At 43.9% G+C, this 25,484-nt stretch overlaps 2 protein-coding genes across 2 annotated transcripts in view; both read right to left on the bottom strand.

Annotated features, from left to right (window-relative positions):
• Window positions 1-2,444: 2,444 nt before the first annotated feature.
• The window catches only part of LSG1 (large 60S subunit nuclear export GTPase 1), a 36,310-nt gene continuing 13,270 nt past the window's right edge, over window positions 2,445-25,484 (bottom strand). Inside the window, exons 6-14 of the mRNA XM_077754356.1 lie at window positions 24,653-24,713; window positions 23,375-23,551; window positions 17,616-18,032; window positions 15,044-15,145; window positions 14,754-14,897; window positions 11,987-12,110; window positions 9,837-9,916; window positions 7,689-7,862; window positions 2,445-4,493 (exon numbers count right to left, since the gene is read on the bottom strand). Of these exons, the coding sequence (XP_077610482.1) occupies window positions 4,314-4,493; window positions 7,689-7,862; window positions 9,837-9,916; window positions 11,987-12,110; window positions 14,754-14,897; window positions 15,044-15,145; window positions 17,616-18,032; window positions 23,375-23,551; window positions 24,653-24,713 (1,459 nt within the window). The 3' untranslated portion in view covers window positions 2,445-4,313. The remainder of the gene's footprint in view (window positions 4,494-7,688; window positions 7,863-9,836; window positions 9,917-11,986; window positions 12,111-14,753; window positions 14,898-15,043; window positions 15,146-17,615; window positions 18,033-23,374; window positions 23,552-24,652; window positions 24,714-25,484) is intronic.
• Window positions 13,439-13,905, bottom strand: LOC144223705 (alpha-ketoglutarate dehydrogenase component 4). Its single transcript, XM_077754534.1, has one exon. The coding sequence runs from the start codon at window positions 13,872-13,874 to the stop codon at window positions 13,563-13,565; it is 312 nt and encodes a 103-aa protein (XP_077610660.1). The 5' UTR covers window positions 13,875-13,905; the 3' UTR covers window positions 13,439-13,562.

Genomic DNA, 25,484 nt, shown 5'->3' with positions numbered 1-25,484 from the left:
CGACTTCGGCTCAGGGCATGACCTCAGTCTGTGGGTTTGAGCCCCGCATCGGGCTCTGTGCCCACAGCTCGGAGCCTGGGGTCTGCTTCGGATTCTGTCTCTCTGCCCCTGCCTCCCACCCCATTCCCGCTGTCTCTCTTCTCTCTCGAAAATAAACTTAAAAATAAATAAATAAATGGAATGTGTGTTCTCACTGCAGTTTACAATCAAGGAAAGCAGCGTCCTACAACCTCCCACGGGCCAGTATGGGAGCTGGATAACCCACTTCCCCAAAGCCAGCCAAGGCAGAGAAAGAGCTTCGCTTCTGTCCGTTGTGGTCACTATTTGAATCTAACCTCTCAGTACAGCTGTCTGTCCTCCTGAATGGCTCCTGAGCCCTTATGGAGTTTAACTGTCTACTTCTATGACCCCTCCTCACTCCCCATGGTTCATTTTGAAAAATTTCAAAACTACAAAAGGTGAACCTACCTAGGACCTACCTACCCACCCACCTACCACCAGTTGCGGCCATTCTGCCTCATTTGTTTCCTGTCTCTTGCTCCACGGGAACCATCAGAGGGGCGGCAGGAGGTGGGTTTCTGGCTGGCTGCCACACTTCCCAGTTGGCCTGCCAGGAAAGCATACATTGCTATTGATGTCTTGACAGAAACCTCCACGTCCTCCTAACTTCCTGAAAAGTAAACAGAGGGCAGATGTATAGCAGGTTCTACTTTCAAAGGGCAGTATAGTTCTTGTAATAAAATGCTGGGAAAACTTTTCCAAACAACCAAGCGATAATGCTAATGACCAGCAGTCTGCACTACTCCTCTCTACAAGGGTGAGGATACTTTAAAAAACTGCTTAACGAGACACATTCTGGGCAGAAGCAAAGGTGCACATAGAAACTCCCCTTTCAGGGTGTCCTAGTTTGGGTTCTTCAGACTGTAAGCAGAGGGCTTAGGTTTGGTTAGTCCATTTGGGAGGCAATCCCGTGAAGCAGGAGTGAGGGTGTGGACAGTGAGGGAGGGGAGAAAGGCAGCAGCTGAGTCGGTGAGATGCTTTCCACTGAGGCTCTAGTGTGGACAATACAGCGTAGGTACCAAGGGACAGGGAAGCCGGGGTACTCACCGCCCAGCCCCCATTCCTGACCAGTTGGGGGGTGCTCTGGGGGTGCTGAATCCCCAGCCCTCCCAGGTTGCGCCGTGTGCGCGGTGAGCAAGCTGTGGTGCAAAAGAAAGGAGCGCAGGAAATCCAGGGCTTGAGGAAAGGCTCGCACAGGTAAGGCTGCAGGCGAACTCCAAGCGGGCTAAGGGATCGACTGGCATGGGGCATCTACACAGAGAGACGTTTCTTACCAGGAATACTTGCTAGAAGATCGAGTTAGATGCTCTTCACAATTGTTCCACATTCAGAAAGGTTAAATACCAAAGGTATACATGGAGAAACAGGCCATGACATTTACGTTCAATTCTCAACAAAGGTGCCGAAACAATTCAATGGGTAAACCCCAGGCTCTGCAACAAACCGTGCTGGGGCTACTGGATACCATGTGCCAAAGAATCAAGTTGTCCACCTTCTACTCCCACCGGATACAAACACTCAAAATAGACCAAAGACCTAAATGTTAAGAGCTAAAACTCTAAAACTCTTGGAAGAAAACATGGGGGTAAATCTTAATAACCTTGGATCTGTCAATAGTTTCTTAAATTTAACACCAAAAGCACAAGCGACCAAAGAAAAAATGGATCTATTTGGACTTCATCAAAATTAAAACTGTGCCTCAAAGGCACTATAAAAAATGAAAAGACAACCCACTGAATGGCAGAAACCATTTGCAAATTACCTATCTGCTAAGGGATGTGTATCTAGAATGTACAAACAACTTTTGTAGCTCAGTAACCAGGTAAGTAACCCCATTAAAGAATGGACAAAAGATCTGAATAGACATTTTTCCAAAAAAGATCTACAAGTGGCCAATAAGCACATGAAAAGATGCTCAACATCATTAGTCATCAAGGGAATGCAAATCAAAACCAGGAGATAGCACTTTATACCCATGAGGATGGCCGAAACATCAAAGTCAGACAGTAACATGTGCTGATAGAAGTACGGAGAACCTAGAACCTTTATACACTGTTGACGGAAAATGGAAAATGGCACAGCCATCCAGAACATCAGTCTGGTAGCTGCTCAAAGGTTAAATGCATTGCAATTCCACTCCTAGATATGTACCTAAGAATGAAAAACCACACAAAAACTTGTACACAGATGTTCACAGCAGCATTGTATTCATAATAGGCAGCAAGTGCAAACCAAGTGCCTTTTAACTGATGAATAAAAATGTGGTATGTCCATTCAGTGGAATGCATTATTTGGCAACAAAAAGCGATGAAATACTGAGAGATGTTAGAGAATGGATGACCTGGAAGACATTAGACTGAGTGAAAGCCAGTCACGCAAGGTCACACAGCTTATGAATCCTTTATTGTGAACATCTAGAATAGGCAAATCCATATATAAAGTAGATCAGTGCTTGCTTAGGGCTGGGGGGATGGGAGGATTGGGGGCCAATAGCTAAAGGGGCCTGGGTGTCTTTTTTGTGGCAGCAATGTGCAACTGGTTGTGGTGATGGTTCTACAACTCTGAATATACTAAAAACCATTGAACTGTATACTTTAAAATTGGTGACCTTTTGCATGGTATGTGAATATCTCAAAAAATTGTTACAAAAATAACCTGGAACTTGGAAGTGTATGTAATTACTTTTTCTAAGTACTGATTTAGCTATTACACTATTATTAAAGCAAACCAAAATCAGTACATGCTTTGTCCATTCCAGACAGCTGTGCCTGTTCTGCGGTACAGGAAACAACGTACGCTTTAACACGCTGCCGCTTGTTTCTGTCATGGGCCTTTTAGACTGTCCCTTTCCTCAGATCAAAGGGAAGAACCAGAAGTACACTGCTGCAGATGGAGGAGCACAACTCTGGAACCTCTCTAGCTCTGCCTCAGCCTTGACCTGGAATAACTTTCACCCGGTATTTAAGTGAAGACTTACACCACCAATTCCCTGCCTGTTTATCAACTCTCCCTTGGCTTACCCCCCGCTTTTGAGCAAACCTCCAGGATCCCCACAGGCTCGAAGGCCGTGTGACGGCCCTGGCTAACCTCCTGCAGCAGGGCCCTACGCCTGCTGTCACCATTCTCCAGTGCCCCCTCCAGCCACGCGGCAGGTGGGATTTGTTAAATGAACAAGTGGATGTCTTCATTCCCCAGGTGGGACACGTCTTCAGACAGATCTCAAATGCACTGTGGCTACACAAGGCAAGGAAGGCTTAACTGTGGAACTGAGGATGAACTGCAGGTCTGTGATCTTCCGATACATTTCACAAGACCGTGTTCATAGGCATGGGCGTTTTTCTGGAGAAAGCATCCATAACTTCCGTTACATTTCCAAAAACATCTATCACACAAAACAAGGCAAGGATCCGAGTTAAGGGAATAATGAGGCTCACAGAAAAAGGGAGACGGAAGTAAAGTGAGAGGCTAAACACCTCATGTATTATAAGGAATGGCACTTTAAAAGGTAAAAAATGCTCACATCTCACTCTTGATGGTCCTAAGTACTAAGCAGATAAGGTACTAAGTACTAAGCCTCCAACAATACCTAGCAGATTATCTGCCCATTTCCTCACCCCTGTAGTGAGCTATAGAAAAATACACGCTACCTTCTAGAGTAGCAGCTCATGTTGATGGAGAATTTCAACAGAAGATTGGGCTCTCTGAGGCTTTCAAAACTATATACACTGGCCCTCCTCATTCCAAGACCTGATGTGCCTTTCAGCAATACCAACAAGTGCTGGGTACGTGTGTGAGGTTGAGAATCACTAACCTAAACAATGTTCTCAAAAGAATCCATCTAAAGTCCTAGTCGTGTTTTGGCAAATTACAACTGTTTAAAGAATGTGAAATGTCCAAATGGCAGTGTATCTACATAAACCAAAAAAAGTCTATTAGTGACCATTTAATTTAGTATCTTTTCAAAAAAAACCCCCAACTTACAAATTAGTATGCATGTGTATTTGTTTACACAAACATTCAATCATTCATTCCCTCGTCTTAAATTCAGCCTTCTACAGGACGAGGTTTCCGGGGCTCCGAGATGACGGTGCTGGCCTCGGCGCTCCAAGGAGCCCCTCCGTCTTGATCCTGGCTGTCTGGTGTGGCCGGGTGCCACAAGAAGCAGGGTCCATTCCCCACCATCCCGGGCAAGAGCAGCTTCTGGTCTTCTCCGGATGCATGACGCACGTGCCATTTCTGCTGCGGCCCCGAGTTCATGTATCCAGGTGCTTATAGAGTCTACGACTCTTCTCTTTTTTATTTCTGTTGCCATGTTTTTTCCAGGGCTTCCCAGCCCTGCTCTCAGAGCTCACAGCAGCTGCAGTCACCAGGCCACTCCCAGGCTTGTAGCCAATCACAGCCTGGACTCCCCTGGTCAGAGCTCTCACATTTTCCTAGGAAGTGAAGACAGCAGTGAGGGAGAGATGAGCACAGTACTATTTGTGGAGAACGCCTCGCCAGAAGACTTCCACCTCTTTCACTGCTCCTCTCTCCCCGTTCTTAAATAAGTTTCTCTGCATTCTGTCCGGAGTGCGTTCTCTCTGTCCTCCACTTCCACTCTGCTTCGTCCCACCGCTTCACACAGTATCTGAACTAGCCACTGAGACAGCACTCCCTGTGCCCTCCTCGTCCACCACACACAGCAGCCGCTAAGCTCTGGGGGCTCCAGGCTCTAGGAGTTTGTGCATCTATATCCACTGCTCTCCACTGTGCTGCTCTAGCCCAGTATGTACTTGCTTTCACCGAACCACCACAACACTCCACATCCCTACTAGGGGCAACAATCACGTACCCCTCTTGTCTTCACAGGCCTCTGGTGGCTCCCGGTGGCCTGGGGAACCAAGTTCATATTCCCACAGATGGTGCACAAGGCCACTTACAACACAGGCTCCTTAATGACAGAACCCACGCTTCCATCACTTTATGCCCTTATTCACGCTACTCCCTCTTTGCCTGGATAATCATCCACCACTCCTTCCAATCGGTACCATTTGTATTTGTCCCTTAGAGTCCAGCTTAGATCATCTTCTCTCTCTGGCATTCACTCACCTACTCTCCTCCCAGCCCCAAGGAAGAACTGCTCCCCAGTCTGGGTTCACAAAGTACCTGACTTACATTTCTGCCCTAGACCTCATCTGTCATGTTACTTGTTAACTTGGCCATCGCCCCTTGGCTGGAATGTGATCTCCCTGAAAACAGTAATTATGTCTTACTCCTTTGGTATCCTAGGTCCTAGCGCAGTAGCTCATGTAGTAAGTGCTCAAAAAAGTTTCTTTAGGGGCGCCTGGGTGGCTCAGTTGGTTGAGCATCCGACTTCAGCTCAGGTCATGATATCACAGTTCGTGGGCTCGAGCCCTGCGTTGGGCTCTGTGCTGACAACCAGCTCAGAGCCTGGAGCCCGCTTCGGATTCTGTGTCTCCCTCTCTCTCTGACCCTCCCCTGCTCACACTGTCTCTCTCTCTCAGAAATAAATAAAACATTAAAAAAAAAGTTTCTGTAAACTTGTGATTTAAGTAAAGAAAAATGAAACAAAAAGACTAAACAATTAAGTTTATTTAGTAAAAATAAAATTAATCCCGTATGATTCTGCAAGTGCAAAGCAATACTGTCTTATAATGATTGTCTTATAATAATAAATATTACTCTAGAGACTAAAGCTTAGATATATGCATTATAATTAACTAAGTTTTCAACTTTCTTGTGTATGACCTTCAAAAACATTCTGTAAACACTGAAAACTTCCATCTACATGTCCTGCATGATACTACCACCAGGCCCGAGAAAGAACGTGTGATCTTTCTGCATATCAGTAAATTTCCTCCTAAATATTGGCAGACTTTTAAATAATTCAAATCAGGAGCCCCTACAGTCCAGTTCTATACAAGCTTTGCCATTTAACACAAGTGTCCTTGAGTAAGTCACTTCGCCTCCTAAGCCTCAATGTCCCCAGTAGTGGATAGCACTCTCTGCTTGGCCTCACTATGTGAGACACAAATAAAGCATCAAATAAATAATCACTCTGGATACAGATGACACCCCCACCGCCACCCTTTTATGGCTTCAGTAGTCACAAAAGGATTTAAAAAAAATATTAAGTACAGTTAGAGGATTTAACTGTTCTGCATATACATTTTCTTTCTGTTCTTATATTAAAAAAAATTTTTTAATGTTTATTTATTTTTGAGAGAGAGACAGAGACTGTGGGGGTGGGGTAGAGAGACAGAGGATCTGAAGCTGGTTCCTTGCTGACAGCAGAGGGCTTAATATGGGGCTTGAACTCCTGAACTATGAGATCATGACCTGAGCTGAAGTTGGACAATTAAATGACTGAGCCACCCAGGTGCTCCTAAATTTGTTTTGTAAAGTGTAGCATATAAATTGTAGCTGTGATGTAAACAATGAATATTAAAATGTATTGGCTCAGAAAAGCCACTAAACGGTAGAAAATATTTGCAAATTAAAAATATAATAAAGGCTTTTTATCAGAATATATAAATAACTCTTACAACTCAACAATAATTCTCCAAAGAAGATCTACATGTGCCAATGAGCACACAAGATTATCAACATCATTAATCCTTAGGGAAATCAAATTCCTGAGATACCACTTCACATACAGTAGGATAAAATAAAAACATGGAAAATAAATACTGGTGAGGACATAAGGAAATTAGAACCCTCATTCATTGCTGGTGGGAATGTAAAATGGCACATACACTTTGGAAAGCATGGCAGTACCTCAAATGTTAAACATGTGGTTAACATAGGACCCAGCAATCCCACTCCTAATTATATATAATTATATAATTATACCCAAGAGAACTGAAAATCTATTGTTCACACAAAAGCTTGTACATGAATGTTCACAGCGTTATTTATAATGGAAAGAGGGGGAGGCCTGGGTGGCTCAGTCGGTTAAGCATCTGTCTTCAGTTCAGGTCATGATCACAGGGTTTGTGAGTCTGAGCCCCGTATTGGGCTCTGTGCTGACACCTCCGAGCCTGGACCCTGCTTTCAGATTCTGTGTCTCCCTCTTTCTCCGCCCCACCCTGGCTCACACTCTGTCTCTCTCTCAAAAATAAACACTAAAAAAAAAATTTTTTTAATCGTTTATAATAGAAAGGGAAAACAACCCAAATTCCATCTATGAGAAATAAACAAAACGTGGTATACATATCCACTCAGTGAAGTATTTGGCAATAAAAAGGAATAATGTACTGATAAATGGATGAACCTTGAAGTGACTATGCCAAGGTAAAGAAGCCAGTCAGAAAAGACCACGGAGTGAGGGATTGCATTTATACGAGATATATGAATAGGCAGAGCTATAGAAGAGAAAGCTGATGGGTGGTTGGCAAAGGCTGGGGAGAGAGGGGAATGGTGAATGCCTGCTAATGGGTACAATGTTTCTTTCTGCAGTGATGAAAATGTTCTAAGATTATGGTGATGGCTGCACAACCCTGATCATACTATAAAGTACTAACTATACTTGCAAAGGGTGAATTTTACAGTATGTGAATGGTTATTTCAATAAAACTGCTATATAATATGTGTTGGGTCAGAAATTAAAGAAATACTTTAAAACTTACTTGATGGAAAAAAGTTTTGTCAACTATATTTTCAATCTGTTTTGCTTTTTTATTTCCGTCTGGATGTATTTTTACTTCACCACTATTCGTTTTGTTCTCCAGGAGTCGCTGGTGTTGATGCTGAAAGGTCACCGGGTCTCTTCCAGGGGGAGGATGACAGTACAGAAGTTTACCCTACGAAGACAAGAAGCGTAACAGCACATGACGTGTCACCTGTGTTATTGCAGAAGAAGAAAAAGTCCTCAGAGAAGACGGCTCCACTAAGCACCCTCTGACGAGCTTCCTTTTTTTCTTTTTTTAAAAATGTTTTATTTATTTCTAGTAGAGAGAGAGGGAGAGACAGCGTGAGCAGGGGAGGGTCAGAGAGAGAGGGAGTCACAGACTGAAACAGGCTCCAGGCTCTGAGCTGGCAGTCAGCACAGAGCCCGACGTGGGGCTCGAACCCACCAACCGCGAGATCATGACCTAAGCGAAAGTCGGACGCTTAACCGACTAAGCCACCCAGGCGCCCCACGAGCTTCCTTTTTTAAAATTAAATGAAAAAAAATTTATTTATTTAGAGAGACAGAGTGTGAACAGAGAGGGGACAGAGACAGAGACACAGAATCAGAAGCAGGCTCCTGGCTCTGAGCTTCAGCACAGAGCCTGATATAGGGCTCGAACCCACGAACCGACTGAGCCGCCCAGGCTCCCTTCCTGCTTTTTGATTAAGCGAGCTCACTTCCGGTTGCCTGCAAACGGAGAGTCCTAATGAACTCACTGTTATCTTTATTTTATTTTAAATATTTTTATTTATTTCTAGGAGAGAGAGAGACAGCGTGAGCAGGGCACGGTCAGAGAGAGAGGGAGATACAGACTCTGAAATAGGCTCCAGGCTCTGAGCTGGCAGTCAGCACAGAGCCCGACGCGGGGCTCGAACCCACGAACCGCGAGTTCATGACCTAAGCGAAAGTCGGACGCTTAACCGACTAAGCCACCCAGGCGCCCCCCCCCCACTGTTATCTTTAAAGAGTTCTGGAGGCCTCACCTGCCCACAGCCCGCACACCAGAAGGAAATCTTTCTCCTCTGTGCTCCTCTTTACCTTGTTTGCATTCCTGCCAGTGTTCTTCAGCACACTTATGTGACTATACTCAGGAGAAGTATTTTCCAAAATGAACATCAGGACACAACTGCACAGCAGGATTACACTCATGTGGATGTTGGGCTCATTGGGTGTAAATACCCTGCTTCCCACCATAAACACTCTATAAACTGTGGATTTAACTCATCTTCTCATCGTCCACAGTTTTATAAATGGTAGATGAATGAAATAATTTATCCATACAAATATTCTATTAACTACTTTCTTCCTGAACGGAAGGCAAGAGCACGGATGCTCAGCTTTACGCCTATGCTTCCAGGAGCCCTGCTGTGTGGCGTTCAGAAGAGGGAATAAAGCCAGATCCTCACAGCCAGTTGCTACGGGACACGCAACACGCTGGTCTGCAAAAAGAATTAAGCTTAATACAGAAAAACTACTGGGGCCTAATTCTGTGCCAGGCACTGAGCTTAGTGGTGTGTGTGTCTCCACATACAGACACGATTCTCATTTATTTCCCATAATCCTCTCACGAGACAGGTACTGTCAGTTCCTATCTTACTGAGGAGGAAAACCCAAAACCTAGCACGTCCTCATTTCTAATGTGAGGAGAATAACCTCACAGACTGGTCACGTACCTGTAACGAGACAAGGCACACACAACAGCACGCTCTCAGCAGGGCTGTGAGCGCGGCTCCCGGGGAAGCGCAGGGAGCAAGGCACACGACGGCCACCCCACTGGGAGGACGGTGACACGGCTGCTGCGGGAGCCGGCACGACCAGGGGCACCAATCTGTCACTTTCGCTGAGAACGCGCAGACAGCCCTCTCCCCTGTAATTATGCCGCTGGTTACACCTACGGTTCCCACGACGCTAACTCCCCTGGGCCGACAATGTCACGCCACGGCTGCGGCCCGCGCCCCCAGAAGGCCTGCGCAAACGCTGCCAGCACTGGACCTTGCCCATCACGACACTCTCTCGGCGAGAAAACGCCTCCTTTATGACTCAACAGGTCGCAGGCGCCCAGGCGCTGCTCACTCGAGAGCACGGAGGAGCCGGGCTCACTTACGCTGACGTAGTCCTTCAGGATGTAGCGAGCTGACCGAGGCTGGTCTGGCTGCCCGTGCGCAGTCATGAATCCTCGCATACCTGTGAGGAGAGAGGGACTGTGTAAAACTGAAGCGAGAAGACAATCACAACAAGACAACTGAGGTGACAGAAGTGGAGTCTGTTATTACACCAACTGGGCATCCTTATTCACTAGCTTTAAAAAAGCAACCATGGTGGTAGAAGACATTCTGGTAGCATTATAAAGTCACCCGGGTGAACACACCACCCTGTTCTACCTGATACCGCAGCACAAGCACTGACACACGTTCAGTCTCTCTCTACTCCGATTATTTCTTTTATCTCTTGATCTTAAACATTTAAACACGGAGGCCACCTGTAGAACGCTATGCTGTCACCAATTAGCAAAACCTAAAATACAGTAATTCTTCTTGTTTAATGACAGATCTATGCTTTTTCCAGTTTCCCAAACATACAACAAAGATCCCTCTAATACTAACTCAACTAGAGGGGGTAGCAGAGCACAGTGGTTAAGAATATGACCTTTGGTAGACAGGTGGGGTTAAAAACAGCCTCTTCACTTAGTAGCTGTGTGTTGGCTCTTTCAGTTTAGAAGAAAGTAGTTAGAACCCTAGATCACACAATACACAAAACTACAGTTAGGCAGATGAAACATCTAAAGGTACATTAAAAAAAAGTATTACAGGAAAATAGCTTTATTCTCTTAAGGTAGGGAAGGTCCCTCCCAAGTAAAACACCAAACCCATCAAGCCAAAAAAGGGGAAAAAAAGTCTGCTAAAATTGTTAACATATATAGGGCTAAAGAAACCACAAAGAAGTCCTACAAATCTTTAAGAGAACAAAAGATGCACAGAAAATGGTGATTCCCAGAAGAAACAGAAATGTCTAGCATATGCAGATGTTCCATTTCACTAGTAAAGATATGCAAACTGTTTAGCAACGTCTTATGAAATGAACTGTCAGAGACTATTCTTTATAGACCTGCAGATGATCTTAGAAAGTATACATATGTGGTCAGCCATTTTTTACAAACTGGCTTTTTCCTTACTCTGATTTTATCAGAATTAGATGAAAAAATCTTAAAACACTATTGCTTTTCACTTTATCTGGAAGTCTAATCAAATGAGAAGTCTGGTGGAAGCCCACCTTTCCCCATCTGTCAGACTACGATATTGGAGAGAAGTCCAGAATATGAAACTCAGGTTCTCATCCAGGGTAAGCCAGATCAGACAGCACTGCATGCAAGTCATCTCATGCTCTGATTTCAGACTACTCTCTTAAAAAAAAGGTGGTGAGAGGCAGGGTGCTCTTTAAGGTCTCTTCTACGGTTTTGTGGCTACCCCACCAGTCTCCTCACAAATGCTTACTGTTTATCCTCTGTAAGTCTCTCAACTAAGCTAAGTTCAAGTTAATGTCAAACAAGGTTTCCAAGGGACTGATAGAAGGCAAGGGGAGGGAGGCTGTTTTGTCTCTACCCTGACCCGTCAGCAACGTCCCGATCGGAGGGCTTTCCTTTCCAGTGCTGCCCTCACAACACTCATACCTGCTCCGACAGCATATTCATTTTCTTCCCAACATCCCTCTTCTTCCCTGCTTGGGAGAAGACTCCAGAAAGAGCCAACACAGCTTCTACCTGGGTCTGTGTCTACACCCAGTTATGTTCTGAACAGTGAATGGCCTCAGGGCCTTTCCTTAGACGCACGTGACAGCTGCCGGCTCGCCCCACGCTCTCTGTGGCAGCTTTCCAGCAGTCTGCATCTAGGCCTCCTACACGAGGGGCCGACTGCTCCAGTGAAAGCAGGGGCACCTGGAGTCAAAGCAGCCCCTCCGCTAACTCCAGAAAGCGCTTAGCACTCAGAAGCAAAATGCCGCTCCCGGGGCGGTCAGCTGCCCCTCCCGCACTGCTGCGCTCTGAACCCGCCCCCAGAGCAGCTACCTGGAGGCCACTCTGTAGGCAAGGCCACAACAGAGACAAAAGCATCAACCCTGGAAGACGCCGTGACAAACACTTAGGACAAATGTGAATTTCTATCTCTGCAGGAGTGGTTTCTCTCATTAACTATGATGTTACTTTTGGTTCTTTTTTTTGTTGTTGTTATTGTTCATGTTTTAAAATAAATCACAACTCACATCCGTAAGCTGTCAACAGTTCTTCTGACGTTGGAGGTCGATGGGGATCTTCATCCTCTCTAGGTTTTATGATATTGATGCCATAGGTGGCTTCTAAAACATATCTCGGAATATTCTGGCAAACATAAGCTTGTCAAGGAATCCATTACCTTGAACTGACCCCTTCCCACCATGGCTTCTGACATGCCTTTAATGCTGAGAATATGCTACTTTAGCACTCCTATGACCGAAGCCTTTCTAGGTCTCCAGAAAAGAAGTACAATATTCACTAATTTTCAGATGCTTTCTCTTTACACCACTCTACCTTGTACCTATTATTCACACACGTGTCCCATATGGCCCCCCCCCCGGCCCCGACCAAATCCAGAAAGGGCAGGGTCCATGGCTGATTCAGGCTCATAGCTTCCACAGAACCCAACCTAACCTGGCTTGTAATAAATGCTCAATATGCATCCGATTAATTCAGAGAGAAATGGAAAATATACAGAAAATCATAAATAATGTAACAGCTGCGTTCCCAACTATCCAGGAGGGGTAACAATTTCACCTGTTAAAAACCGTACAGTAAACGCAAACCCTGAGGACACTGTGCCAGCCCATCGCCACCTGGAGGTAAGCGGTTCGTGTGCAGCAGCCACCGGTCCACGCCCCCAACCTTCACACTCACGGCTGCCTGTTAATGCAAAGCACTGTTCTGCGAGGTGACATTTTTCACAGAAATGGTATAACACCGTATATGTGATGTTTTGAGATTGGCCCAGGTTAACACAGGTAGACTCAGTGCGGTATTTTTTAACAACTATATATTATTCTATTTGAGTGATATACTGTATTTTATCGATCCTGGTAAATGAATTCTTTCTCATTTCTTACAGAAAGAGAAATCAAATTGGGGTAAGTAAAATGCTGTGGCCTTCAGAGCAGTCATTAAGAATCCTGTCAAGGGGCACCTGGGTGGCTCAGTCGGTTAGGCGTCTGACTTCGGCTCAGGTCATGATCTCGCAGTTCGTGGGTTTGGGCCCCGCATCAGACTCTGTGCTGACAGCTCAGAGCCGGGAGCCTGCTTCAGAGTCTGTGTCTCCCTCTCTCTCTGACCCTCCCCCACTCATGTTCTGTCGCAAAAATAAACTATTAAAAAAAAAAAAAACCCTGTCAAGAACTGTACAGGGCCAGAACTTTTACCCTCGTAAATTAACCAATTGGCAGGCCAGTGTCACGGAGTCTCCGGTCTTCCTTCAGCACCCAGGGAACAGTAACAGACTAAACTGCTGGCTTGTAAGTAGGGTAAGGTCTTAAGACACTGCGGTTCGTAACAGAATAGTTTGAATATTTTTTTCATGTCAGACACTAACCTAGGTGCTTCACTTAAGTTAACTCATTATGCTGGGAGGCAGCAGAATTTCCCCCCACCACACACACCTTTTTTTCTAGATCTATTTGTATACTTTTTTTTTTTTTTTTAAGAGTATTTATTCAAGTTGTTTAATGTATAATTTCTCATGTGCCAGTTTGGAAGTCCTTTATTGTAAAGACTATTCTTTTGTCTGATGACAAACAGCAGCCACATTGTCAGTGATTACTCTGGACCTCCACGTTGGATATATTCAATTTCTTCTTGAGACACAAGCTTCCTTCTGTATTTCTGAGGTAATGTTTTTATAATTTCTGCAGTGTCTGGTGGACCCTGATGCATCAGCAAATCTGGTGATTTACTTCCCTTAGAATGCTGTGAAATTGAAGAAGAGTGAGATGGTAGTCCTGCTGATCTCAAAACTTCTGATACATTGGGTTTAGGATTGTCTCTTCTGTCAGGGAACCTTATTAATGGAGTATGTGGCTTGACTACCTGAACGACCCTGCTGGCAGACGCCATCTTGCTGCCCATCATGACCCCGAGATCTATTTGTATACTTTAAAACTTTAAAAGCATGCTGGGATTTTGACTGGGGCTGCACTGAATTTATGTCAACTTGAGGAGAATTGACATTTTAACAGTACTAAGTTTTTCAACCATAAACATGTATTATCTCTTCACTCATTTAGGTCTTCTTCATCTTAACAATGCTTTGCACTATTAAGTGCACAGGAATTACACATTATCAAAGCTATGCCTAGTTGTTTCATTTGTTTAATGTTATTATGAATAACAGGTTTTAAATTCCAATGTCCTAATTTTTGATGCTAGTAGAGTTCCTAATTGGCTCCTTACTAGCTGTTAGATCTTGGCAAACTATTTAACTTCTCAGTGCCTTACTTTCCTCAAGCTGAAAAAATGGGAACAATTGTAGGACCCACTTCAAGGGTTATTTTACGAATTAAATGAGAATATCGCTTGATAAGTGCTGTGTAAAGCACACAGTAAGCATGGAGTAAATACTGCTAGCTATAACAATTAAATCCTCACAATCAACTGTGAAGTAGCTATTATTACTGGCAATTTTCAGCAAAGAGTTTCTGGAAGATTAAGCAAGCTTATCAAGGTCACACAAATAGTCAAAATAGCAGTGTCCGGATTCAGGTTTGCAACCAGGGGCTGAGATCCAAGACTGGGCTCTTCCACTGATACGAGGCGACACTGCTACAGTCAGGACATGAGGTTTTACAATTCTGCTGCTACCTCATGTACAAACCTGGGCAGATCACTAGTATTTCAGGTTTTTCTGTTCAACAGCAGACCTGAATACATCCAATGCAAAGCAAAGTCCAAAACAAACCTGAAGCCCTAGCACACACATAACAGCTCGTCTTTGCAAAGCAGGAAGGATATTAGTGACACAGGCGGGACATGGTCTCTCATTTGGTCAATTGGGAGGATTCCACTGCAAGTCATCTCTGCCTTGGTAGAGACGAAGGACGGCATCACCAGGCCTGGGCAGTCACATAAGCAGAGGCCAGGTTCCACGTAGAGAGTCTGAAAGACAAGTGAGAGGCTTCTGTTGGGCACACAGCAGAGGAAGGGAAAGGCCCACCACACGAGTGGTGAAGAACTTAGAGAAATACCCTGAGGGAGGAACTGGCTAAGACGGAGAGAGAGAGAGGCTGATGCTGCAGAAATACCTGAAAATGCTTGGTGTGACCAGGGGTGGCAGACACAGACACTTTCTTGTTGCCCAGGATGGTGTTGATTGTGGAACTCTTACCAACATTCGGGTAGCCCACCTGCAGGAGACACCTGAGTTACCAGCGTACAGCACCGGCAGTACATCTATCAGGCCCAAAGATAACACATACATAGTGCGACCCCAGTGTAAGTGTCCGGTTTCTTCAAAAGATTATTTGAATGGATACTGTTGGCTGACAATTTTCCCCTGCAGTGTGGATGTACTGATTCAGATGGGTCTCCACTGAGGAGACATTTTATTTTAGGGTCTTGCTCTAACAGCAGATGTTACAGTAAACCTCAGCCTCTTGTTCCCAGTGTTCCCCGTGATGTCCCATCTCACAGGCATTTCAGTTTCTGTTGTATTTTCCACACTGTCGGTGAAGTCAAGCATCAGGTAGGTATGTTAATCATCACAACACACAATCACCTTTAATTTTTAAGAACTTACTAGCAAGCTTCTATCTTGTTGGTTAAAAATGTTAAGTGGCACATGGACTTGATGTGGGTTAACGAGCTACTAAAATTCTTCAATGACTTTTAGCAGAATCATATAAAGGTTTTCAAATAATTGCTTACATTATGCCAGCCTTGCTCCAGGCTCTCTCTTATACTTTTCCCTGTACTTCTACATCCTATTCCCTCTTGCCTGTTCCAGAGAATCCTCCACGAGATTACAAACACTAAGCCCACGGAACATAAAACCCCACACCTTCCACCTCCAGCACAGGCCTCATAACACATCGCTTCCCTTGCTCCAGTCTTTGCTCTTGCCCCCTCCACGCTTGGCCATACTGCCACCTGCTGGCCCATGGACATACTGCCATTCCCGGGGCTCGGTTTAAACGTTTACCTTGTTTGTCTGAAGGCCCTTCCACCGTCACTTTGTTGAAACCTTACATTATACTTTAAGGTGCAACCTCTTACACAAAGATTTCAGATAACTGCTCATTAATTCCAATATTCTCACGTTTTGGGTTTATCTAGATCTTGATTACATGACGTATCATGACATTTGTTGGGGGGCAGGTGACTTCTGTTGCTGTCATCTCCCCCACCTCCTGAAGACCAGGCTCACTACACAACAGCCATAGGGCGCTGGACCTCCTCCTCTCTGCCACCCCCCATGCTTGGAGTCAGCAGCTCTGGGAGCCTGGAGACGGTGTCTGGTCTCCTGACACACTGTCATGGCCGAGCAGGACACTTGGCATGTGGCCGGTGATCAGTACATGCTCACAGAATGAGTAAATCAGCCTATTCTCAAGATTTCTAAAGTAAGATTTCAGAAAGCGGAGAGGCCGCCTAGCATTTCCATAAATGTGAGAAATAAACTAGCTTTTAAGGAAGCTGGGCTTTCTGGTGGCATGTGGAAAATGAATTTTTAGCAATAATATATAGAAATGGAGTTGTAAAGCTAAGAGAAATCAGCCACATTTCCCAAGGTTTATAGCAAGTAAATCAGTTCCACTGCAGAACTGGGAATTACACTAGGTCTGCCTGGCTCGAGGGACAATTCCTCAAACTAGTATTCTAAAATAAAGTGTCAAACTGCTAGAATCATTTTAAGTAAGCTTTGGGAGGAGGACAGTGCTTCAAAACAATTAGGATTAGCTCTACTTGGCATGTGACTGAAAAGCTAGAAGGTTTTAAACCTGCCATGATCTACTTTCCTTCGCTGTTTTGTTTTCCTGGACAGAAGATCTATAAAACATTTCTAACATCTTACATTTCCTCAGCTAAATATGGGGCCATCCGGAGCCGTGCTGCACACCCCTGAGAGCTGGATATTTCTCACAGTCACCTCTAGAATTAGTGTATATGTAGCTAGGGATATGACCTCCTTTCCCCTGTTCTTTTTTGTTTTCTTTTAATTTTGTCTGAGGCTGAGTGCACACATGTGAGCGAGTGGGAGAGGGGACAGAGGATCTGAAGCAGGCTCCACACTGTCAGCAGTGAGCCAGATATGGGGCTGGAACTTACGGACCTGTGAGTTATGACCTGAGCCAAAGCCAGAGGATCAACCAACTGAGCCACCCAGGCGCCCCTCCTTTCCCCTATTCTTATGCAACCAAAGCACCAGGCACACTCTGCCTGGCCTGAAGATGTTGGGATTCTCCCTAAACTGCATCTGGAACATTTACAGTACAAGTTAGCAAGGATCACATGACACCAAAAGCCTACAGAAGGTAAAAATATTGACCTGGAAGTGTGACTACAGTCTTAAAATTAAGTACTCTCACCCTAGTACCTCTTGGGAAGTCACGTGTCTGGCAGGGCTGAACTGGAAGGAGGTGGGAGACAATAATTACTATGAAAAGAGGTATAAACAACGTAAGCCCTGCAAGAGTACACTGTTGACTTTTCTTGTCCCACTGCCTACTCCCACAATGCCAGCGGGCAACAAGTGGGCAATAATGTTCCCAGTGATGCCAGAAGCCTGGTTAGTCCCTTGGGTTCCAGTGTAGCTACCACTGGATCGGATATAGGGATACCCACGTGGTAACAATCTCAGGAGCAATTTCACCTTACCAGTCCAACAGTAAGTTGTCCGTCTTTCACTTTCTTCCCAGTGTGTAGCTGCTTAAAGATCTCCAATAGTTCCTGCCTTGAGACCAGGTGGCTAAAATTGCGCGTGTGCCTCTTCTGCAGGGCGCCCCTGCCCTGAGCCCCGCAATCCCCGGCACAGCGTTCCTTCCTGTCCCAGCCACAGGCCTCCTCGTCAGGGTCGCTGTCCTCCTCCGAACACGTCTGCCAAACTTCCTCCTCCTCCTCCCGACAGTCCTCGTACTCACTGTCGTCTTCATCGCTAGTGGCAACTGCACCAAGCGGGGGGGAGCCCCTGTCCAGGAGACGCTCAGTCTCACCGTGAGGATTTCCAGCCCCATCACAACTGGAGTTTTCAGACCCCGTTGTAGTGGCTTCTCCAGCACCCTCGTCCACATGTTCCTGATGAAATAACAAAAGGCACAAAAGCTCAGAAGGGTAGAACAATGGCATCTTTCACTCTAGTGAGAGTACTCAGAGTTGGTTATCGAAGAACAGAGGACAAGAAAAGTCAGGAAGGAGACCAGAAAAGGTGAAAACAGGGAACAACGTGAGCCTTTCAGTGCAAGGACGTAACCAAACTATAACTGTGGTGCCCTCTGCGGATGGTGGGCCTTTACTTTGAGTTTCTGTATTATTTGAACTTTGTACAAACAACATGCATTATTTTTGTAACAGATACATCTTTAAAGAAAACAAGAGTTTAGAAAAGCCCATGTCAAGCTGAATTCTTTGGCAGTATGCCATTTCACAATGGGCTATAGAACAAAGCATTTCTCATCAACAATAAAACATTTAACATTCTCTTCTCTGCACAAAGCAAGCAGGGCAGAATTTATAATTTGAGTTTCTTTTTACATTTGCATTTTAAAAGACTGTGGTCTGCATAAAGGATACAGAAATGCTGATGCATAGGAGCACATGTACCCCAATGTTCATAGCAGCACTCTCCACAATAGCTAAAACATGGAAAGAGCCTAAGTGTCCATCATTGGACGAATGGATCAAGAAGATGTGGTTTCTCTATACCATGGAATACTACATGGCAATGAGAAACAATGACATCTGGCCATGTGTAGCAACATGGATGGACCTTGAGGGTGTTATGCTGAGCGAAATAAGTCAGGCAGAGAAGGACAGATACCGTATGTTTGCACGTATAGGAGGATTAGGAGGAACTTGACGGAGGAACAAGGGGGAGAAGAAGGGGGAAAATGGTGGGGGAAAGGGAGAGAGGCAAACCATGAGAGACTCTTGAATGCTGACAAAAACTGAGGACTGATGGATGTGAGGGGGAGGGGGGATGGGCATGGAGGAGGGCACTTGTGGGGATGAGCACTGGGTGTTATGTGGAAACTAATTTGACAATAAACTATTTGTAAGAAATAAAAAAATAAAAAAAAATAAAAGACTGTGGTTTGCATATTTAAGGACACTCCTATTCCTTCATAATTGCCTTTAATAAATCCTGTGGAGCATAGCTCCCTCAGGATGAAATAAGCAACAGAACTCAACTCCAAATGTGAAACTTACTCATATATGCAGAAAAAAAAAAAAAAAAAAAAAAGATAAAAATCATTTACTCTTCAGGGATGTGTTAATTCTTCTGAATTCCTACTGATATTAAAGCAAAACTAAGACAATTTACAGTATTACTGTACTGATTTGTGTCAACAACAGAATAGTCTGGATTTAGAAGTGATGCAAACCTTGTGTCATTTCTAAATTACCTAATGTTAGAATGAGCAACCATCACAGAAGACAGAAGGAGTTAAACAGGTATCCTAAATTTTAGAAAAGTAGAGACATAAACAAAATGTCAGAGAAAATGGACATGATTTCATGATCAAGCCTGGTAAGTCAAAAAGAAACAGCATGAGGGCGCCTCTGTGGCTGTCGGTTAGGTGCTCGATTCTATGATCTCATGGTTCGTGGGTTCAAGAACCATGATGGGTTCTGCGCTGACAGTGCAGAGCCTACTTGGGATTCTCTCCCCCTCTATTTCTCTTTGGCTCTCCCCCGCTCATGCTCTCTCTCTAAAAAAAGCTTAAAAAAAAAAAAAAACCCACAACAAAACTGCATGGCTTCTTAACAGAACCATAGAACTGAGGACCATTTCTATGAGAAATGACCAATGAGCATAAAGAAGACTGTGTGTCTTCACCATGAGCTCTTCTGGATCATTTCAAAATATGAAAGAAACAGATAACAAGGATGTGAACTGGGCACCTGGATGGCTCAGTCGATTTGTAGGTTTGTGCATCGGGCTCCACGATGACAGTGCAGGGCCTGCTTAGGAATCTCTCTCTCTCTCTCCTTCTCTGTCTGCCCTTCCCAATGCACGTGCACTCTTTCTCTCAAAATAAATAAAAACTTTAAAAAAGACCCCACCTAAAACTAGAAGCAGTTTAGGTTCAGGAAAAATCATAGAGACAACAGAAGGACTTCATGACAGTTACCATCACACACACACACACACACACACACACACACATACACACACACACACGGAGAAGCCAATCCCTTGGGAAAACACAGTGCAGTTTAACAGATGGTCAAGAGAAAACTAAGGTGCTCAGCTTGAAAACTGTCAGGTTCTTTCAGATAAGAAGGGGCTAAACAACTGTAAAGGAAGAACCAAGTTTCAGATAGTCGAGAACAGTGATTATCAAACTATTCCTAATAAGTTTGTGTTTGATACTCAAATGACAGATGAGATTACAGATATATTACAAGAGTAACTAGTTATTGGTCTTGAGAATTCTTGAAAAACACCAGACTTCAGAAGCCTTGGGAGGACTTAATTAAGTTAGTAATGATGGCTAACGTAAGGAGGAAAGAGTATCTCCCACAACCACACACTGTTAACTCAGAATTGGATGTGAAAGTAAGTCCACAAGGTAGCTGGTGAGCCCTAAAAAGACAGTCATCAAAAGGAGGCCAGGGTTTCCTGAGAACAGATCATGCAAAAAAAGTAGAATGTACTACTTGGTTAACAGTTCAGGGAATACCTGAAACTAACAGACACTAATCCTTTTTTCATTCTTGGTAATTTAAAACAACAACAAAAACCTTCAATAAGATGCTGGCTTCCAGGAAAGAGTTGAAACAACAGAAATAATGGTTAAGAGGGCAAACTATGAAGCCAGAATACCTTGAGGGTAATAAGCACTTACACTTATTGTTGAGAAGATTAAATGAATAAAATATATAAAGTGCTTAGGACAGTGGTGCCTGGCACAGAATAAACTTTCTATGGGTTAGCTTTTAGTAGCAACACTAACAACAGAATGATTCTTACTGTTCTACCCTTGCAAACACATCTGTATTCATCACATCAGAATGTTGGTACCAAGTGCTGAGGAGGTTCACAAAAGGTTATAGAGCCCTCCCACTGGTTCTGATCTGTTTAACAATATCGATGACTCGAAAGAATATACAGAAGGACAAACACACAAAATCTGCAGATTCAAAGCTAGAAGGAGAGAAAAGCAAATCGCACAATCACAATGAATTCTCTACCTTAGCCCCAAATCGCTAACAATATTTCAGAGGAACAGTACTGTCCTAAGTTGAGCCTGGGTGGCTCACTTGGTTAAGCATCCAAATTCAGCTCAGGTCATGAGCTCACGGTTTGGGAGTTTGGGCCCCGCACTGGGCTTGCTGCTATCAATGCGGAGCCCAATGTGGATCCTTTGTCCGCCCCCTTCTCTGCCCTTCCTTCACTTGCACGCGTGCACTCTCTCTCTCAAAACCAAACAACAACAAAAAAACAACCATAAACACAAAAACTTTTTCCACATGTAAATATGGGATGAGATTTGCATTAAGTTATTTCTTTTTTAAAAGATATTTGAGGGATTTGGTAGTGCACAGGTTAAATTACCCCAGACCATAATATAGCTCCTTTGAAAGGGGGTGAATTAACAAAAACTCTGAATTCCTTAGGAATATCCTGATCACAAGAAATAATAGTCCATCTGTATATATCCTGGGCAAACCATATCTAGGGCAACATATTCAATTAGGTGCCACCAATTTTAAGTGTTATCCTGATACCGGCAAACAGACACTTGAGATAAAGAGCGCCCCAGATATTGTGTCCATGATGAATATACAGGCAGAAATATATATAGTTTACAGAAGAGAAAACTAAGGGGACAAAGGAAGAGCCTTTAGATCAAGGGTTAGGGAGGCCAACTTAGCTTCACTAAACTGAAAATCTTTCTTTTTAAAAAAAAATTTTTTTTAAATTAGAGAAAGCATGTGAGCGCGAGCAGGGGAGAGGGGTAGAAGGTGAGACAGAATCTTAAGCAGGCTCCACTCTCAGCATGGAGCCCAACATGGGGCTAGATCCATGACCCTGGGATCATGACCTGAGCTGAAATTAAGAGTTCGGTGCTGAACCAACTGAGCCACCCTGGCACCCCTGACGAACTTTCTAAATGTAGATAGAGTGAGCTAGTTGGTCTCTGTTATTTAATGCAGTCGCAGAGAGATTATACGACTGTGTGCCATGGAGGGGAGCTAACCGAAGCTCAGCAGGAGAGGATACTGTACTTACTGACATGCAGCTCAACACACAAACCAATACATGGTTGACAGAGATAAAAGAAGGCTAGGAAAAAAGATATTACTTTAAGTCTCTTCCAGCTCTAAGATTCTACTAATTTCATTTCATAGTTATTATTAGTTAACTAGTTATATTAAAAAAAATTTTTTTTCAATGTTTTATTTATTTTTGAGAGAGAGAGAGAGACAGCATGAGCAGGGGAAGGTCAGAGAGAGAGGGAGGTACAGAATCCGAAGCAGACTCCAGGCTCTGAGCTAGCTGTCAGCACAGAGCCCAATGCAGGGTCTGAACCCTCGAACTGTGAGATCATGACCTGAGCCGAAGTCGAACGCTTAACCGACTGAGCCCCGCAGGTTGCCCAACTAGTTATATTTTTTATTAGAAAATAAACCCCAGGGGCACCTGGCTGGCTTAGTTGGTGGAGTATGTGACTCTTGATCTGTGAGTTCAAGCCCTACACTGGGTGTAGACTGGATGTGGAGATTACTTAAAACACATACACACGGGGCGCCTGGGTGGCTCAGTGAGTTAGGCATCTGCCTTCAGCTCAGATCATAATCTTGCAGTTCGTGGGTTCGGGCCTCACATTGGGCTCTGTGCTACTTGGGATCCTCTCTCTCTCTCTCTCTCTCTCTCTCTCAATAAATAAATAAATAAAACTTCAAAAGATAAAGTAAAACATACACACATTCACAGACACCCCCCTGGAAACTGTTTCTGTAAAATGTGGGTTAAAAAAGAACATGGTATAGCTTTAGAATTACTTCATTTCTTTGTTTTGAAAACAATGTCAAAAGAGATTCTAATCAAGTCCTGAAAAGTAGAGGTACAGGCTGTGGCTGTCCTACCTCCTGTTAAAAACTATTATGAAGTCGTTATGAAACTTCCTATACAACTTCCTGCCAAAACTCTAAAAGTAAAAATTATAGCTGGTATCAGTGTGTAACAAAGAGCCCCAGAGAGGTCAGACTATTTGACAACCAGAGAAAGCAGCCTTGCGACTCGTTTTCCTGTTGTGTAGACCATCCTAGCACCAGAGCATTTAGGGAACCAACAAAACCCCCGAATTCCCACAAAACTTCAAACAAACAAACAAACAAACACAAAGCTCACTAACCAAAAACTGAAATCCTCCTCCCAGAAACCCAACCCGAAAAAGCCCCCCGGTTACCTCAGAGTCACCAATCAGTTGAATGGCTTCAGCCAAAGCTGACCAGAAGATAATCTTCACATTTTCTTTTTCAAAGTATGTGGCCCAGGCACCCCGCTGCTCAGCAGTCAGCAAGTCTGCCTTATTTATCAGAATGACGTTTTCCTTACTGTCATCTATTTCTTTCACGTAACATTCCTAGGCAAGACAAAAGTATTTAGAAAGGCCTCTTCAAACAAGTAAAAAGTGGGCGAATTATACTGAAGATGCCCAAACAGGACTAAAAGTTTCTACTGCCCCCAGTTTTAAGTCAATCCTAATGTAAAGATTTTTCATCCTGGTACATTCTAATGATTCTTTTGGCAAGCTCTGAAAAAGGTAGCTCACATATACTTAGAAATACCCTTAACATAAAAACTGGAAAGGGTAAAAGGAAATGCTCTCCCACCCTGTTGAAGGATAATAGGCCTTTTTTCTTTAAATAATGTTGTCCCTCTCTTTGATACTGCCGAACTGTTTCTTTTACACAGAACTGCGGAACTAGATTTGTCAGCCAGCAGGGATGGTTTTTTTAGCCAAATGATGACAGCCAATAATAATCTCATCTTTTAACATAAAAAATACTTTTAAGTTTAAAAGAAAACCAAGACTCAATGATTGATACTAATTCCCACCACAGTTCTGCATTAGGTAACACACCAGCGTGTGACTTCGTAAGAGTTTCACAAATACGATTTGTGTCTCTCACCAGTGGATTTAAAAATATTCTGTACTGTTACTATCATGGTTCTTAAACACAAATAGGGAGTATTTCACATGTGTACAGTGTTTTACTAATTCAAAGCCCGTATTACATTCTTTCATGTAATCTTCACTCCTTATTACTACCTGTGGTGTTGTACAAATGTAGTTCACTTGTAAAATATCACAGGAAGTAATAAGTAAGAGGCGAGGAGAGAGAACACGACAGGATGGGTAAGAAGAGACTAAAAAGTACAATGTCATTTCAACTGATGTCTCTTAAAAAATGAGAAACACTGGCAAATGTCTATTAACAAACTGGCTCCTAAAACGAGAAGCTAGAGAGTTCATGTTCGCCATTTCCCACAGATGATTAGAAGGCCGACACCTGTCTAAACAGCAGCAGTATGCAAGCGCCTGACCCGGGGAGGAGAGGGGGCCCTACACAGAGCTGGAGGAGAGATAGGACGCTGGCCTACAGTTACTGCTGTCAGTGAGGCTGTCCTCCCACTGCGGCTGCAAGAGCTGCACATTTGAATTTTGTCACACTTTACTTACCAAATCCTCACATCTAAACAGGAGTGGGTTTCGAGCATCGACTATCTGGACCACGATATCACTGAAAAAGAAATAGGAGATGCTCCAATCACTGTGAAGTGAAACACTAACCACATAATAATAGCAAACACTGTCCATATATTAAGCACTTGGCACATTAATCGGTTTAAGGTACAATTATCCCCAGTTTATGTATGAGGAAACTGAAGCTTAGGACAGTTAAGTAACTTGTCCAAAGTCACCAGCTACTCCATGATGGAGCTCAAAGGGAACTCGGTCTGGACCAGAGGACGTGCCTGTAATCGCTAACATTCTCTTGCTGTTTTATGTCCTACAGAACCCTGATGATGTTTCACTGCTAAAACTTCAACTGGATCTAATAAACTCTCCTGGTGAGACAAAAGAGTATTCCAAATACTTCAATCCAAGATGAGGTCTACTGCATACTCATGTACCTAATCTACACTGGTGTTAAGGCCTCAAAAGAAAACTAATAAATCACTTGCTGACAGAAGCCACTATCAAGCCTGTATCTTTTTTAAACCCAGGGCTGACAAGCATACATCTAGCAAATCATCATCCATCAGTTCCAACAATGTGTTCAAATGGCACAAATACAAAACAGGAAAACAATGACTTAAGATGCCACACTGAAGCAGGAATGAAGAGTCTAACTTCTGTCACATAGAAGATGCAGCAATATGAGAGCTTTCTGTAGCTTATACAAGCTCCCCAAAGCCCTCACAAATGTAGTGGGGTCTACCACAGCCTAGCAGAGCAGGAATCCATATCTCACTTCCCTAGGAGGATCCCCCTCCCATCCTGCCTCTGT

This window comes from Crocuta crocuta, unplaced genomic scaffold (assembly GCF_008692635.1).
Source record: "Crocuta crocuta isolate KB4526 unplaced genomic scaffold, BGI_CrCroc_1.0 scaffold70, whole genome shotgun sequence".
NCBI classification, from domain to species: domain Eukaryota; kingdom Metazoa; phylum Chordata; class Mammalia; order Carnivora; family Hyaenidae; genus Crocuta; species Crocuta crocuta.
The sequence above is the reverse complement of the archived record's forward strand: the minus strand, read 5'-3'. Positions and strand labels throughout refer to the sequence as shown.

Excerpts from the sequence above, each read along its gene's own strand:
- LOC144223705 (XM_077754534.1), bottom strand. The coding sequence starts at position 13,874 with ATGATGGGCAGCAAGATGGCGTCTGCCAGCAGGGTCGTTCAGGTAGTC.